The 17,651-nt window shown below is 37.7% G+C and overlaps 2 protein-coding genes across 2 annotated transcripts; both read left to right on the forward strand.

Moving 5' to 3' along the window:
* Positions 1-1,195: 1,195 nt before the first annotated feature.
* On the forward strand, positions 1,196-6,193 carry LOC145889099 (adhesion G protein-coupled receptor L3-like). The gene is made up of 12 exons (XM_082979983.1): positions 1,196-1,363; positions 1,549-1,617; positions 1,746-1,799; positions 2,467-2,502; positions 2,653-2,754; positions 2,828-2,887; positions 3,546-3,623; positions 3,707-3,862; positions 4,119-4,825; positions 4,980-5,205; positions 5,264-5,746; positions 5,807-6,193. Exons 1-12 carry the CDS (start codon positions 1,231-1,233, stop codon positions 6,004-6,006), a joined length of 2,304 nt encoding a protein of 767 aa, XP_082836109.1. The 5' UTR covers positions 1,196-1,230; the 3' UTR covers positions 6,007-6,193.
* Positions 6,194-12,184: 5,991 nt separating this feature from the next.
* LOC145889100 (adhesion G protein-coupled receptor E3-like) lies at positions 12,185-16,022 on the forward strand. Its single transcript, XM_082979984.1, has 8 exons — positions 12,185-12,260; positions 12,351-12,410; positions 13,267-13,344; positions 13,428-13,667; positions 13,925-14,631; positions 14,708-14,933; positions 14,992-15,474; positions 15,535-16,022. Exons 1-8 carry the CDS (start codon positions 12,185-12,187, stop codon positions 15,732-15,734), a joined length of 2,070 nt encoding a protein of 689 aa, XP_082836110.1. The 3' UTR covers positions 15,735-16,022.
* Positions 16,023-17,651: the final 1,629 nt, after the last annotated feature.

A 17,651-nucleotide genomic window follows, 5' to 3' on the forward strand; every position in this document is an offset into this window, starting at 1 on the left:
GAAGTTCCCACGATTGAAAAGTGGCCATGATGCTCTCGAAGCAGACTTTCATGTGAATGGTCAAAACGGCCAAACACTGAAATTTTATGGTTGGTGTCTACGGACCCAATCGACTTCAGAAACCCTGACAAATCCACTGAAAATAAAATACGGTGTCTATAAATTAATTTAGTGTACATGATTTTTTCATAAACTTTACCTATGGCAATGTGGATGAGCTGTAGAATGTGAGTATCGAATTAAGACTAATATGCGGTCAGCAGATTTTAATTCTTGTCTTTTGTAACAAGATCGAAAAAGTAACTTTTGCTGAAAGACCGTAATTCCAACACAATTCGTCCTTATCTAAAATGCGGAAAACCTCATGCATAAATAGCCGTCATGTGAGATAGTAATGTATACGATACTGCACAGAATTTACATTATCGTTGTCGTATCCAGACTGTATCGAATCATTTGTTCGGAAGTTGTTTACGTCCGCAAACTTTTTATGTTGAAGTTATTCCCAAACTTATTGTCTTGCTTAGTTGCTTGTTTAACGTACAGAAGCATTTTAAATCTAGATATTTATATCCGCCACGTGGCGCTATTGAATCGTACAATTTTATTTTATTTTGTTGACGTCACGACATGATATATTGCATGTTATACGCAATACGAAAGACTTTTTCCTTCCTGCGACGTGATGTTAGATATAAGGACGTCGTTAAATTTGCGCATGAAGAATCTGTTGATGGTTTCGATGCCCAGTAAAACAAGTGGAAAATCTTTTGTTAGAACTTAATTCGTGAAGCTCGATAGATTTGAAACAACAGAATTACAAAAGAGTAGACAAAATTAGTTTTCAAATGGAGTATTACTTTCTATTCGTTTCATTCTAAAAGTTTTCTGGCCCAGATATGCGGTTGTTTCAGCTGCTGAACCCAAGTTATCGCCAAATCAGCTATACTGTGTGCAGTGCGTTGACATGACTAAATTAATCGTCATTTTATTAATGAAAAAAGCTGGAAACTTGGTTGCAATCGTTGAGATGTCATTGAACCTAATGATCTTGATACAATATCTGAGATCTCCAAATCAGGACTTGGGTACTGGTGTGATTCTGCCTTGCCATGCGATATCACGAAACACATTTGAGTTAAAAAAGTAAGAACAAACAAAAGTAATACGAATCTGTTCAGGGCAAAAGTGAAACAATTACTGGAATATCAAATATAGGAAATAGTAACAATGACAATTTCAATGTTAGTTTTGCCCTTTCACCGGCGACATGACGTTACCACAACACGTCACATTGCAGTGATGTCACTTCTGCTACTGTTGTTTACAACAACATATCAATTGGATCCTTCTTCCTATTGTGGTGAGTTTAATATTAATTCCGCGATTGATTGTGACGTTTAACGATTGAATGTGACGTATTTCTGATATAAGTGCAACCAAAAATTTCGATATTGAGGAAAGTTTTTAAGCAAATAACATTTTAAAATTAGATTTAAATTCAAGGTTACAGAGATTTCTTTTTTCCTTTCTATTATGCCTTATTAGATCGTGGGCCGAAGGATTGTGTGATATTTTTGTGCAACTCAACTTCAGGTGGAACAACGTTTCCTTGTGGTAAGTAACATAGTTTATATAAACTTGTTCAAATCACAATTTAGTGAAGGTCATATTACGCATAATGTTGTAAATTATCAGTTCTGGTATAATGCAATGCTCAAATATTAAAGTTATCTGTGTTGTAGTTTTCGCTCCTCGCAATCAATCACAACCAGTTTACTACGGATCGGATGGGAGTTGTGAGTTTCTTTTAAGTTTTTAAAGTAGATGTTTATTTTTTGCATGATGTACCCAAGTAGAGATCAGGGATATCTTTCTGTTTATTCTTATTGCTTGCAACTCTAGGTGTTTTCAGTGGGCAAGTAATTGTGTTTCAGGTAAAATAAAACAGTTTATGCTCCAAAAAAAAGCCATGGTGTTTTTGCCTTTAGCGCTATCGGTTACCAAGCAGATCCGTTTGGCCATAGTGCGCTCCACAGTGGTTCGTCTCTGTTGTTTGGCACTCAGTATAGGGTACCCGAAAGATCGGAACGGTACCACAAAGTGGAATTTAGTGTGCCTGCTAGTGTAGAAGCTAGCACAGTGTCACTTCAACAGCTGCACTGATGAGACCTCACAGGTGGAAACATTTCGTGTACACACCCTGTCTGCAGCTCGATAAAACAGTTTGATTCGCAACAATAAAGTTTTCAAATATAATTAATTTACGAATGTGTTTATTGTACATAATCCTGAGGAAGTCTCGCCGGATGGTAGACGAAACGTTAGTTTCAATAAACACTTTTGTAACAATTCTTGTAAATTGCTATGCCTATGGCAGCAAGAAATGCACTATAATTTACTTTTGCCATCAATCGTAGCATGTAATATTAGGATTTTGCTGTGTAACTTTATGTTTAATTACAGGGAACGGCGTGAATATACAGGGAATAAATCTCACAGGTGAAGCAATTTATTTTAAGTTTGGACTTGAAGGAACTTCATTTCGACAAAAACTTTCCTGCTTTCTTTAAACAAACATATTTTAGATTTAAATTAATCGTAAAACAAAACTTGTCTTCACGCTTGAACGATAAATACTTTCAACTTTAGAACATAACTGTACTGGAAGTGAATGCTGCATGACCTCAATCAATGGGACTTTGCAATCCCCATCCGCACCTGTTAACGTAAAAATCCAATTCTTACAACCAGGTGAAATTATTTGCACTGTTTTGATAACTATTTATCAGCAAAGCAATATTAAGTATTCGTTTGTTTTGTGCAGGATCAACTCCCTCTGTTCCAGGCTCGGGTTATAAAATCTCGGTACAAGGATACGAAAAATGTGAGTAAATCTTCGTAATAAGGATTTTGTCTCAAGAAATAAGTCCAACTTACAATTACAATCTAAACTACTGCGCCAACGCAAAATTAAAATGAATAAAATTAAGTACGGGAAAAGAACATATGTAAATCAGGGAAGTCCCTCATAGACAATCGGCCAAATATACGAGATGGCTTTTTCAAAAATTAATTGCTGATATAATTTAATGATTGTAAAATATGTTACAACGCATCTATCGATTAAACCTTGCAATAAAGTGTTTTCGCGCATGTTTTCCGGGTCATCCAGGTGCAAAAGCAGTTTTCATACCACAACAATCAATATATTTATGTGTTATGAAAAGTTAGGGTAACCAATAGTAAGGTATTGTAAAATCGTCCCAGTCGCCTAATAGTAATAATATATATAGTTCACCCTTAGAACATCATCGGTATTCTAAAAACAACAAACATAAAAAAAGAGTTAACATCCAGACATAAGTTAATTTTGAACGCGCAAGAAAAACAGGAAAAGAGCAGTTAATTTTATCAACAATAAACGCTGTTGATTCCAAGGTTTTATTTGTCATGAAACAAAACCATACTTTTTAATGTAGGGAAACGTCATGCGTTTATTTGTTAGTTTCTTATATAAAGTTTAATTGTGTTCATCATTACAGGTTTCCCTGGCATCTCATTTGCCGCAGCTATATTACCAGAAGATCCAACCACGTGCCTCAATCTTTCACTTTACTGCAGTAAGTGGATGAAAAAACACTTCCAAAAAATTAAAAATAACAAAAGTTTAACATTTGATCAAAATTTCATTGACACATTATAGATTTTTCACTAACTTCGCAAACAACTAAAATCCCACTTACAACTCTGCAAGCAACGACAACATCAACATTCCCAACAACCATCCAACCAACCACCATCCCAGTAACCAATCAAACATCGAACAAACCCACTACAAGCTGGAATGAAATTATTCCTAGTGAGTTGACGCAGAACTCAATAAAAATTTTTTAAATATATTTATCGGCTTGATATAAACCGTGGCACCTTCAAGTGGTAAAAAGTCATTTTGAAAAAGAAACGGCATAATTTTGAAATATGCATTGTAATGAAAGCGACAAACGCTTGGTTTGTCACCACTTAAGCAAACGCGTGCTTTTTTGAAAGTTGATCTTAAAAAAAATAAACAGTTGTTGTATCTCCAAACTAAGAAACTCAACATAATATTTGCTCAGGTTTGGAAAGTAATCTGACTTCTATACAACCGGCTAACTCGGATGATTTAATAAACATCGACCAACTTGTGGAGAATATCACCCGATTCTCTCAAACTTCAAACATAATCACTTTCCACAATGGTAATGCCCAACTTTACTTCAATCATACGACATTGAATGGTTCCCAGACTCAACTCTCTGCCAATATCTTGCTTGGTTCGACTCGCATCGACTTAACGTTGGAAACAAACGGAGCAAACCAAGTCGCATTTTCAGTTCTCCAGTTAAAGATTCCAGAGGATGTGGAGGTTGAAGGTCCAACTGACCAAGTTGGCTCCCTCGCCACAACACGTTACATAGCTATCAAAAATACGAGCTACATTGTTATTGTCGGTTTAAACGTGGACGAAATTCCCCGACGTTCACCTCTTGGAAAAGTAAAACTCAACAATCAACTGCAAGGCAACGTGAGATTCGTCATTCCTACCACGTCACCACAATCAGCGTGCGACGAAATTGAAAACATGAAGAAAAACGGAAGCAACCAAAAAATCTCCCAACTTTCACCCAGATGCACATTCTTCGACGGAGCAGCGTCTTTATATTCGGATGAGGGCTGTACCACCGCAGCAAACCTAAATCACGTGACGTGCAGTTGCAACCACCTCACTGTTTTTTCCGTCCTCCTGGCGGTAAAATCCATCGTCGTTCCACACGGTGTGAAGGCAAGTACACATATATTGTTTCATTCAGAATGGTAACTTGTGCTTTGTTAAAATCAGTAAGTTCCATTACATTCAAACTTGAAAAAACTTGGTCGAGATCATTTTTGGAAATACTTGAAACATTTATGACTTCTTGGTGCATCAATTATTCCAGATTACAACATACGTCACAGAATCAACATCCGTCTTCTTCCTCCTGCTCACTGCAATCATCCTGCTCTGTTTCAATGAAGGAGGGGACAGAATTTACATCCAGATAAGTTTGACGTCATCACTTCTGCTTCTTCACGGCGTCAACTTATTGCACGATATTATCGTCACGCATGATCAGCCATGCATGGCGTTTACAGTGCTAAACCATTTCTTCTTGATGTGTTCAGGTAGAGATGTTTAAATAACAACAAATCAAACTATTTAAGAAACTTTTTCTGACCATAGGAATGTGGTTTCTGATCGAGGGAATACGAATCTTTATGGCTATCTCCAATCCAATCAACTTTCGGTCCCAAAATCCCAAAGATCGACTCAAGTACTTTATGATGTTCGGGTGGCTTCTTCCCGTCTTAATTGTGGGAATATCCGCACCCGTGGGATTCCAATTTGGCGTCTACATGAAACCACAGCCTTATTACGAGGCGTGCCACCAATATCAAAACAACACTTCACTAATTCCCAAGTACGACAGATGCTGGTTGGCTCCCAACACTCCGGTTTTCTACACTTCCGTCATCACTCCTCTTGCTCTCATTCTCGTCATCAACCTCCTCATCATCGTAAAGACATCGTACGTGAACTTCACCTCCCGGAAGATGCGAAACAGAGGGAAAGATCCAGATGTGGAAGATGCAAAAAGAGCTGCAAAGTCGTTCATTTTCCTCTTCCTGATGCTCGGTGGAACCTGGAGCTTGGCATTCTTCACTGGTGAGTTAAAAAGCTTTTGATCAATCTTTTTTTAAAGTTAACATGTTCCTGATGTTTTAGGAATCGGAAACGAAATCTCGAACGAGGTTTTCATATACATTCACAGCTTGGTGAACGGGATGCAGGGATTCGTTCTGTTCCTTATCTACTGCGTCATGAATGACGTCATCAGAAATCGCTTAATTGGTGACAAAATAAATCAAATACTGGCAGATAAAAGTATTGGCAGCATACCTACCGAAGATACGCCCGTGCGTTAAGTGGTTTTGCATCGCTTGAATAAATATTATGTTGATTATTAGGTTTGTGTGTACAAATACTGATCGTTTGTTCGTTTATAGTTTGTTACATAAATATGAGAAGTATATTTCGTGTCACTCGCCCCTATGTTCGGTTTTCAATTCGCCATTGCAGTGACACGTATGTATGGCATGCAACAGCTTTATGGCTGAAATGCCATGTGTTCCGTAAGTAGTATCTTTGTTGTCGCTATGTATACTCACAATTTGTTTTACTCACAATTTGTTGAGTTTTGACAATGTGATTGGATTAGACAATGCGCCACTTGCTCGTTACCACGGGCATAATATACGGAATAAGCAACTGTGAAAGTGTTTTGCATTCTGTTGATCAGCAGGTTTAAGGCAGATGCACACTAACCGTGTGGCAGTAGCAACGGTTGATTGTTCGCAGTCCTCAATCGGCAAAAAACTCATTAGTTAAGTTGATTTAATTAAATTGATGACGGATCGGAAATGGCGGTCACCCTGGTGTAAACTCGGTCTTTACAAAAAAATCGATCCAAACAAAAATCGAATCGACTGTTTTTGCAACGCTTGAATAAATGATGAATATCGGTTATGTGGAATAAGAAGATATGTTCTTGTATGCGGAAAATGCGTTCCTTAGTGGTTTGTAATATGTGTACGACGGATATAAGGTAATTTGGGGCCCTAAGAAAGTTTAAATTTCTTCACTCCATCCAACCACTTTGGACCCAGCCACTGCTTAAATGTGCGCTGTCTTAAGGAAGTAACTTTGCTTTTGTTTTGTATTGTGCTGTGTTATACGTCACCATGTCCATATATCACTATTTGTTAAATTGTGGAGATGTAAATGGATTAAATTGAATTGCACATTTGCTTCTTCAATAGGATCAAGATGCGAAATAAATGACTATAAAGTGTTCTGTATTCTGTAGTTTCTCAAGCCAGTGCATTTGGTGATAATTTGTAAATAAACAAAAGCCGCTATCAACAGACGATTGTCCGTATCTCCCCTTTAAAAAACTCATTAATCAAGTTGATGACGGGTCGGAAATTGCGGTCACCCTGGTTCAAACTCGGCAGGGGAAATAACGATAAGAATAGAACGAAATAGACAGTTTAAATTTACTTAAACTCTTGTGACATTAGCAGCAAAATTTACGCATGATTTTCGTTAGAATTGCAGATTTTGGTCATGATTTTCGTTAGAATTGCAGATTTGGCATAATATACGGAATAAGCAACTGTGAAAGTGTTTTGCATTCTGTTGATCAGCAGGTTTAAGGCAGATGCACACTAACCGTGTGGCAGTAGCAACGGTTGATTGTTCGCAGTCCTCAATCGGCAAAAAACTCATTAGTTAAGTTGATTTAATTAAATTGATGACGGATCGGAAATGGCGGTCACCCTGGTGTAAACTCGGTCTTTACAAAAAAATCGATCCAAACAAAAATCGAATCGACTGTTTTTGCAACGCTTGAATAAATGATGAATATCGGTTATGTGGAATAAGAAGATATGTTCTTGTATGCGGAAAATGCGTTCCTTAGTGGTTTGTAATATGTGTACGACGGATATAAGGTAATTTGGGGGCCTAAGAAAGTTTAAATTTCTTCACTCCATCCAACCACTTTGGACCCAGCCACTGCTTAAATGTGCGCTGTCTTAAGGAAGTAACTTTGCTTTGGTTCTGTATTATGGTGTGTTATACGTCACCATGTCCAGTTAAATTGTGGAGATGTAAATGGATTAAATTGAATTGCACATTTGCTTCTTCAATAGGATCAAGATGCGAAATAAATGACTATAAAGTGTTCTGTATTCTGTAGTTTCTCAAGCCAGTGCATTTGGTGATAATTTGTAAATAAACAAAAGCCGCTATCAACAGACGATTGTCCGTATCTCCCCTTTAAAAAACTCATTAATCAAGTTGATGACGGGTCGGAAATTGCGGTCACCCTGGTTCAAACTCGGCAGGGGAAATAACGATAAGAATAGAACGAAATAGACAGTTTAAATTTACTTAAACTCTTGTGACATTAGCAGCAAAATTTACGCATGATTTTCGTTAGAATTGCAGATTTGGTTTAAGTGGCCTTATAATTGTTGGGTTCACACAAATGGTAAGTTATTGAAACGAACAAGACGAAAAAACATGAAAACGTTAATCGAAAAACAAACAAGAATGGAGAACAAATGTTGAAGAACAAGTAGAAGAATTAGTTAAAATGTAAACATGGACGCGCGCCTCATGGGCCAATCAAGTGCAATAAAGCGTTTGGTTTCACTACTAACTTACGTCATTTCCGCTTCTCGACTTCCGAGACAACGGGTATTACCCTTGTGATACCGTGCACAACACCATGTAGACCTTACATTTTGTGAATGCTTTAAACGGTGTTTCTATACCAGTGGACCGTCAACGGTACTAGATAGTAGATCACACAATGTGATGCCTCTAAAAAATAAAGCCACACAAGAGATATACATTAACAGGTTTGTAAAGGGGGAAAATGTGCTCGTTTACGTCGTCTGGCGGTTGATTCCCCGCCACCTGTAAGAACCTATGTAGGCCAATATCCTACTCAGGATAGACACTAAAATGATCTTTCACCGAGACCTTGTGTTCCGCTTAGTTGTCCAGAGATTTAAAACATGGCACGAAGCCGGTCTGGTCGGTTTTTGTACAGATAACCGCCACAAAGCAGGCGATGAACGCATGTATTAACTCCAAATTTTGTACAGGCATCCAAGTACGATGTACGATCAAATGAACCATCACTAATTTTATGAGCTATTCGCAGTTTCCCTGTACGAAAGCGCGTACTTGATCACTGACATGATCAACCAGGTGATTTCAAGTGGTGACGCAGGGTCCACAGGAGAATCTACTTAGGCTGAGAATGTCGGGAATCCCAGACATAGATTTAGAATATTAAGTAAAACTTGAATACAGTAAAAAAAAAAAATGGCGTTCGCCCTGGCATGAATTCGGCTGGTAGAAAACCCATCAAAATAGAAATCGATTAAACTGCGAACTGCAATAATTTTGATTGATCGCCCTGTTTAGAAACCACTACAGCATCTGTATCTATATGGGCCCAACTTTAATAATCGTTTATCTTAAACCATTTTGGTATGTTCAAAACAATATTGTTAAGTGTTGTTTTCGAGCTAAAGTAGACGTGAAGAGCGTTTATTACACAAAAAAGACTACACGACCGATCGCCACTTGAGGTGCTGTAAAGCGCCTGTGAAAAGTGGCCATGATGCTCACGAAGCAGACTTTCATGTAAATGCTTGAAGAATAGCGGTTCAGAACCAGTGGCGCGTGTCGCTTGGTCAAACCATGTCTGAAAACCCAAACACAGAAAAAACACTGAAGTTAACAAGAAGTTGGTAATACCACAAGAAATCAATGGCACATAAGGAAAAGTGTGGAGTGGCCAAAAATATGAAACTATGTTCTTCGCTACGCTATCTAGCGGTTAAGGTCAAACACTGAAATTTCATTGTTGGTATCTACGGATCCAATCGACTTCAGAAACCCTGACAAATCCACTGAAAAGAAAATACGTTGTCTTTTGATTAATTGTACATGATTTTTTCATAAACTTTACCTATGGCAATGGGGATGAGCTGTAGAATGTGAGTGTCGAATTAAGACTAATATGCGGTCAGCAGATTTTAATTCTTGTCTTTTGTAACAAGATCGAAAAAGTAACTTTTACTGAAAGACCGTAATTCCAACACAATTCGTCCTTATCTAATGCGGAAAATCTTATGCATAAATAGTCGTCATGTGAGATAGTAATGTATCCGATACTGCACAGAATTTAGATTATCGTTGTCGTATCCAGGCTGTATCGAATCATTTATTCGAAAGTTGTTTACGTCCGATAACTTTTTATGTTGAAGTTATTCCCAAACTTATTGTCTTGCTTAATTGCTTGTTTAACTTATAGAAGCATTTTAAATCTAGATATTTATATCCGCAACGTGGCGCTATTGAATCGTATAATTTTATTTAATTTTGTTGACGTCACGACATGATGTATTGTATGTTATACGCAATACGAAAGACTTCTTCCTTCCTGCGACGTGATGTTAGATATGAGGACGTCGTTAAATTTGCGCATGAAGAAGCCGTTGATGGTTTTGATGCCCAGTAAAACAAGTGGAAAATCTTTCATTAGAACTTAATTCGTGAAGATTGATAGATTTGAAACAACAGAATTACAAAAGAGTAGACAAAATTATTTTTAAAACTGAGTATTACTTTCTATTCGCTTCATTCTAAAAGTTTTCTGGCCCAGATATGCGGTTGTATCAGCTGCTGAACCCAAGTTATCGCCAAATCAGCTATACTGTGTGCAGTGCGTTGACATGACTAATTTAATCGTCATTTTTATAAATGAAAAAAGCTGGAAACTCGGTTGCAATCGTTGAGATGTCAGTGAACCTAATGATCTTGATACAATATCTGAGATCTCCAAATCAGGACTTGGGTACTGGTGTGATTCTGCCTTGCCATGCGATATCACGAAACACATTTGAGTTAAAAAAGTAAGAACAAACAAACGTAATACGAATCTGTTCAGGGCAATAGTGAAACAATTACTGGAATATCACATATAGGAAATAGTAACAATGACAATTTCACTGTTAGTTTTGCCCTTTCACCGGCGGCATGACGTTACCACAACTCGTCACATTGCAGTGATGTCACTTCTGCTACTGTTGTTTACAACAACTTATCAATTGGATCCTTCTGCCTATTGTGGTGAGTTTAATATAAATTCCACGATTGATTGTGACGTTTAACGATTGATTGTGACGTATTTCTGATATAAGTGCAACCAAAAATTTCGATATTGAGGAAAGTATTCAAAGCAAATAACATTTTAAAATTAGATTTAAATTTAAGGTTACAGAGATTTCTTTTTTCCTTTCTATTATGTCTTATTAGGTCGTGGGCCGAAGGATTGTGTGATATTTTTGTGCAACTCAACTTCAGGTGGAACAACGTTTCCTTGTGGTAAGTAACATAGTTTATATAAACTTGTTCAAATCACAATTTAGTGAAGGTCATATTACGCATAATGTTGTAAATTATCAGTTATAATGCAATGCTCAAATATTAAAGTTATCTGTGTTTTAGTTTTCGCTCCTCGCAATCAATCACAACCAGTTTACTACGGATCGTATGGGAGTTGTGAGTTTCTTTTAAGTTTTTAAAGTAGATGTTTATTTTTTGCATGATGTACCCAAGTAGAGATCAGGGATATCTTTCTGTTTATTCTTATTGCTTGCAACTCTAGGTGGTTTCAGTGTGCAGGTAATTGTATTTCAGGTAAAATAAAACACTTTAGGTACAAAAAAAGCCATGGTGTTTCTGCCTTTAGCGCTATCGGTTACCGAGCAGATCCGTTTGGCCATAGTGCGCTCCACAGTGGTTCGTCTCTGTTGTTTGGTACTCAGTATAGGGTACCCAAAAGATCGGAACGGTACCACAAAGTGGAATTTAGTGTGCCTGCTAGTGTAGAAGCTAGCACAGTGTCACTTCAACAGCTGCACTGATGAGACCTCACAGGTGGAAACATTTCGTGTACATACCCTGTCTGCAGCTCGATAAAACAGTTTGATTCGCAACAATAAAGTTTTCAAATATGATTAATTTACGAATGTGTGTATTGGACATAACCCTGAGGAAGTCTCGCCGGATGGTAGACGAAACGTTAGTTCCAAAAACACTGTCGTAACTTGAGGCCCACAAGAACAATTCTTGTAAATTGCTATGCCTATGACAGCAAGGAAAGCACTATAACTTACTTTTGGCATCAATTGTAGCCTGTTTAATTTTTTTGATGTGTTGAGTTGATATAAAAGATTTTTACTGATTTTTCCCAAAAAATATTAGGATTTTGCTGTGTAACTTTATGTTTAATTACAGGGAACGGTGTGAATATACAGGGAATAAATCTCACAGGTGAAGCAATTCAGTTTAAGTTTGAACTTAAAGCAACTTTATTTAGACAAAAACTTTCCTGCTTTCTTTAAACAAACATATTTTAGATTTAAGTTAAAATAGAAACAAAGCTTGTCTTACTTCACGCTATAACGGTAAGTTCATTAAACTTCAGAACTTAACTGTACTGGAAGTGGATGCTGCATGACGTCAATCAATGGTGTTTCGCCTTTACCACCTCAACCACCTGTTAACGTAAAGATCCAATTCCTACAACCAGGTGAAATTTGTTACACCAATTTAAGTATTTTTATCCCTACAACCATTTATGTGAATAGTTTACGATTGTTTCAACCGTTTTTTTGCGCAGGATCAACTCCCCTTGTTCCAGGCTCGGGTTTTAAAATCTCGATACGAGGATACGAAAAATGTGAGTAAATCTTCGTAATAGAGATTTTGTCTGAAGAAACAAGTTCAACACAATATCTCCGTACAAATATAATTCGGCATAATTCGATTTATTATTTAATTTGAAATCTTGTCACAAGTTTTTTGTGGCAACACACAAACAACATGAGTGAAATAAATACTGTCTAGATTCAAAATGTTGTCTGTGTGTATCTACGTATTATTGAATAAAGTTGTATAAGTTTTAACATGCGGAAACACGATTAAAATTGTGATGAAACACTTGACAGAAATCGAAACTAAACTACTGAGCCAACGCAAAGTTCAAATGAATAAAATTAACTGCGGGACTTTCGAATAACAAGCATAAATCCAAATCGGGGAAGTCCCTCATAGACAATCGGTCAAATCTTCGATATGGCTTTTTCAAATATTAATTGCAAATATAGTTTAATCATTGTAAAATATGTTACGTCGTATCTATCATTCAATCCTTGCAATAAAGTGTTTCCACGCATGTTTTCCTGGTTATCCGGGTGCAAAAGCAGTGTTCTTACCATAACAATGCATATATTTATGCGTTATGAAAAGTGAGCGTTAGGATAGCCAATAATAAGGTGTTGTAAAAATCGTCCAAGTCGCCAAATCGTAATAATATATATATGTTTCACCCGTAGGGCATCATCAGCATTTTAAAAACAACAAAAATAAATTGTTGTTTATAAAAGAAAAGAGCAGTTAATTTTATCAACATTAAACGCTGCAGATTCCAAGGTTTTGTTTGTCATGAAACAAAACCATACTTTTTGATGTAGGGAAAAGTCATGCGTTTATTTGTTGGTTTCTTACATGAAGTTTAATTGTGTTCATCATAACAGGTTTCCCTGGCACCCCATTTGCCGCAGCTATATTACCACAAGAACCAACCACTTGCCTCAATCTTTCACTTTACTGCAGTAAGTGGATGAAAAAACACTTCCAAATAAATAAAATTAACAAAAGTTTGACAAATGATCAAAACTTCATTGACATATTATAGATTTTTCACTAACTTCGCAAACAACTAAAATCCCAATGACAACTCTACAAGCAACGAAGACATCATCATTCCCAACCACTCAACTCCTAACTACACAAGTGCCGACAACCACCATCACAATAACCAACCAATCAACCAACATCCCAACCACCATCTCAATAACCAACCAATCAACCAACATCCCAATAACCAACCAAACATCGACCATACCCACTACAAGCTGGAATGAAATTATTCCTAGTGAGTTGACGCAGAATTCAATGAAAATTTTTATAAATATATTTATCGGCTTGATATAAACCGTGGCACCTACAAGTGGTAACAAGTCATTTTGAAAAAGAAACGGCATAATTTTGAAATATGCATTGTAATGAAAGCGGCAAACGCTTGGTTTGTCACCACCTAAGCAAACGCGTGCTTTTTTGAAAGTTAATCTTGAAAAAAATAAACAGTTGTTGTATCTCCAAACTAAGAAACTCAACATAACTTTTGTTCAGGTTTGGAAAGTAATCTGACTTCTATACAAGTGACTAACCCGGATGATTTAATAAACATCGACCAACTTGTGGAGAATATCACCCGATTCTACCAAACTTCAAACACAATCACTTTCAACAATGGTAATGCCCAGCTTTACTTCAATCATGCGACATTAAATGGTCACCAGACTCAACTCACTGCCAATATCTTGCTTGGTTCGACTCGCATCGACTTAACGTTGGAAACAAACGGAGCAAACCAAGTCGCATTTTCAGTTCTTCAGTTTAAGATTCCAGAGGATGTGGAGGTTGAAGGTCCGACTGACCAAGTTGGCTCCCTCGCCACAACACGTTACATAGCCATCAAAAATACGAGCTACATTGTTATTGTCGGTTTGAACGTGGACTCAATTCCCCGACGTGCACAGCCTGGAAAAGTAAAACTCAACAATCAACTGCAAGGCAACGTGAGATTCGTCCTTCCTACCACGTCACCACAATCAGCGTGCGACGAAATTGAAAACATGAAGAAAAACGGAAGCAACCAGAAAATCTCCCAACTTTCTCCCAGATGCACATTCTTCGACGGAGCATCGTCTTTATATTCGGATGAGGGCTGTACCACCGAAATAAGCCCTGATCACGTAACGTGCAGTTGCAACCACCTCACTGTTTTTTCCGTCCTCCTGGCGGTAAAATCCATCGTCGTTCCACACGGTGTTAAGGCAAGTACACATATAATATTTCATTCATAATTTTACCTTGTGCTTTATAAAATCAGTCAGTTGTATTAATTTCCAGATCACAACATACGTCACAGAATCAATATCCGTCTTCTTCCTCCTGCTCACCGCAATAATCCTGCTCTGTTTCAATGAGGGAGGGGATAGAATTTACATCCAGATAAGTTTGACGTTATCACTTCTGCTTCTTCACGGTGTCAACTTATTTCACGATATTATTGTCACGCATGATCAGTCATGCATGGCGTTTACAGTTCTAAACCAATTTTTCTTGATGTGTTCAGGTAAAGATGTTTAAATAACAACACATCAAACAATTTAAGAAACTTTATCTTACCATAGGAATGTGGTTTCTGATCGAGGGAATACGAATCTTCATGGCTATCTCTAATCCAATCAACTTTCGGTCCCAAAATCCCAAAGATCGACTGAAGTACTTTATGATCTTCGGGTGGCTTCTTCCCGTCTTGCTTGTGGGAATATCCGCACCTGTGGGATTCCAATTCGGCGTCTACATGAAACCACAGCCTTATTACGAGGCGTGCCACCAATATCAAAACAACACTTCACCAATTCCAAAGTACGACAGATGCTGGTTGGCTCCCAACACTCCGGTTTTCTACACTTCCGTCATCACTCCTCTTGCTCTCATCCTCGTCATCAACCTCGTCATCATCGTAAAGACATCGTACGTGAACTTAACCTCCCGGAAGATGCGAAACAGAGGGAAAGATCCAGATGTGGAAGATGCAAAGAGAGCTGCAAAGTCGTTCATTTTCCTCTTCCTGATGCTCGGTGGAACCTGGAGCTTGGCATTCTTCACTGGTGAGTTACAAAGCTTTTAATCAATCTTTCTTTAAAGTTAACATGTTCCTGATGTTATAGGAATCGGAAACGAAATCTCGAACGAGGTTTTCATGTACATTCACAGCTTGGTGAACGGGATGCAGGGATTCGTTCTGTTCCTTATCTACTGCGTCATGAACGACGTCATCAGAAATCGCTTAATTGGTGACAAAATGAATCAAATACTGGCAGATAAAAGTATTGGCAGCATACCTACCGAAGATACGCGAGTGCGTTAAGTGGTTTTGCAACGCTTGAATAAATATTATGTTGATTATTAGGTTTGTGTTTACAAATACTGATCGTTTGTTCGTTTATAGTTTATTACATAAATATTAGTAAGTATATTTCGTGTCACTCGCCCCTGTGTTCGGTTTTCAATTCGCCATTTCAGTGACACTTTTGTATGGCATGCAACAGCTTTATGGCTGAAATGCCATGTGTTCCGTGAGTAGTATCTTTGTTGTCGCTATGTATCGTGTATTACTCACAATTTGTTGAGTTTTGACAATGTGATTGGATTAGACAATGCGCCTCTTGCTCGTTACCACGTGCATAATATACGGAATAAGCAACTGTGAAAGTATTTCGCATTCTGTTGATCTACAGGTTAACGAAGATGCACACTAAACGTGAGGCAGTAGCAGCAGTTGATTGTTCGTAGTCCTCATTGGGCAAAAAACTTATTAATTTAAGTTGATTTAATAAAATTGATGACGGATCGGAAATGGCGGTCACCCTGGTGTAAACTCGGTCTTTACAAAAAAATCGATCTAAACAGAAATCGAATCGACTGTTTTTGCAGCGCTTGAATAAATGATAAATGTAGGTTACGTGGAATAAGAAGTTATGTTCTTGTATGCGGAAAATGCGTTCCTCATTAGTTTGTAATATGTGTACGACGGATATAAGGTAATTTGGGGCCCTAAGTAGGTTTAAATTTCTTCACTCCATCCAACCACTTTGGACCCAGCCACTGCTTAAATGTGCGCTGTCTTAAGGAAGTAACTTTGCTTTTGTTTTGTATTATGCTGTGTTATACGTCACCATGTCCATATATCACTATTTGTTAAATTGTGGAGATGGAAATGGATTAAATTGAATTGCACATTTGCTTCTTCAACAGGGTCAACATGCAAAATAAATGACTATAAAGTGTTCTGTATTCTGTAGTTTCTCAAGCCAGTGCATTTGGTGATAATTTGTTCTTCCCTTTAAAAAACTCATTAATCAAGTTGATGACGGATCGGAAATGGCGGTCACCGTGGTTTAAACTCGACAGGGGAAATAACGATAGGAGTAGAACGAAACACACAGTTTAAATTTACTTAAACTCTTGTGACATTTTATGGCAGCAAAACTTACGCATGATTTTCGTTACAGATTTGGTTTATGTGGCCTGCCACAATTATTGGGTTCACACAAATGGTAAGTTATTGAAACGTGCAAAACCAAAAAACATGCAAACGTTAATCGAAAAACAAACAAGAATGGAGAACAAATGTTGAAGAACAAGTAGAAGAATTAGTTAAAATGTAAAAATGGACGCGCGCCTGATGGGCCAATCAAGTGCAATAAAGCGTTTGGTTTCACTACTAACTTACGTCATTTCCGCTACTCGACTTCCGAGACAACGGTATTACACTTGTGATACCGTGCACGACACCATGTAGACCTTACATTTTGTGAATGCTTAGAACGGTGTTTCTATACCAGTTGACCGTCAACGGTACTAGATAGTAGATCACACAATGTAATACCTCTCAAAAGTAAGGCCACACAAGAGATATATAATAACAGGTTTGTAAAGGGGGAAAATGTGCTCGTTTACGCCGTCTGGCGGTTAATTCCCCGCCACCTGTAAGAACCTATGTAGGCCAATATCCTACTCAGGATAGACACTAAAATGATCTTTCACTGGTTCGACCTTGTGTTCCGCTTAGTTGTCCAGAGATTTGAAACATGGCACGAAGCCGGTCTGGTCCGTTTTTAGTACAGAAAACCGCCGCAAAGCAGGCGATAACCGCATGTATTAACTCCAAATTTTGTACAGGTATCCAAGTACGATGTACGATCAAATGAACCATAACTGATTTTATGAGCCATTCGCAGTTTCACTGTAACGAAAGCGCGCACTTGACCACTGACATGATCAA

Source organism: Ascidia mentula, chromosome 2 (genome assembly GCF_947561715.1).
Source record: "Ascidia mentula chromosome 2, kaAscMent1.1, whole genome shotgun sequence".
Classification (NCBI taxonomy): Eukaryota; Metazoa; Chordata; class Ascidiacea; order Phlebobranchia; family Ascidiidae; genus Ascidia; species Ascidia mentula.

Excerpts from the sequence above, each read along its gene's own strand:
- LOC145889099 (XM_082979983.1), top strand. The coding sequence starts at position 1,231 with ATGACAATTTCAATGTTAGTTTTGCCCTTTCACCGGCGACATGACGTT. Across the intron at positions 4,826-4,979 it reads TCGTTCCACACGGTGTGAAG|ATTACAACATACGTCACAGA; the intron begins GCAAGTACACAT and ends CAATTATTCCAG. Across the intron at positions 5,747-5,806 it reads GAGCTTGGCATTCTTCACTG|GAATCGGAAACGAAATCTCG; the intron begins GTGAGTTAAAAA and ends CTGATGTTTTAG.
- LOC145889100 (XM_082979984.1), top strand. The coding sequence starts at position 12,185 with ATGACGTCAATCAATGGTGTTTCGCCTTTACCACCTCAACCACCTGTT. Across the intron at positions 13,345-13,427 it reads CAATCTTTCACTTTACTGCA|ATTTTTCACTAACTTCGCAA; the intron begins GTAAGTGGATGA and ends GACATATTATAG. Across the intron at positions 15,475-15,534 it reads GAGCTTGGCATTCTTCACTG|GAATCGGAAACGAAATCTCG; the intron begins GTGAGTTACAAA and ends CTGATGTTATAG.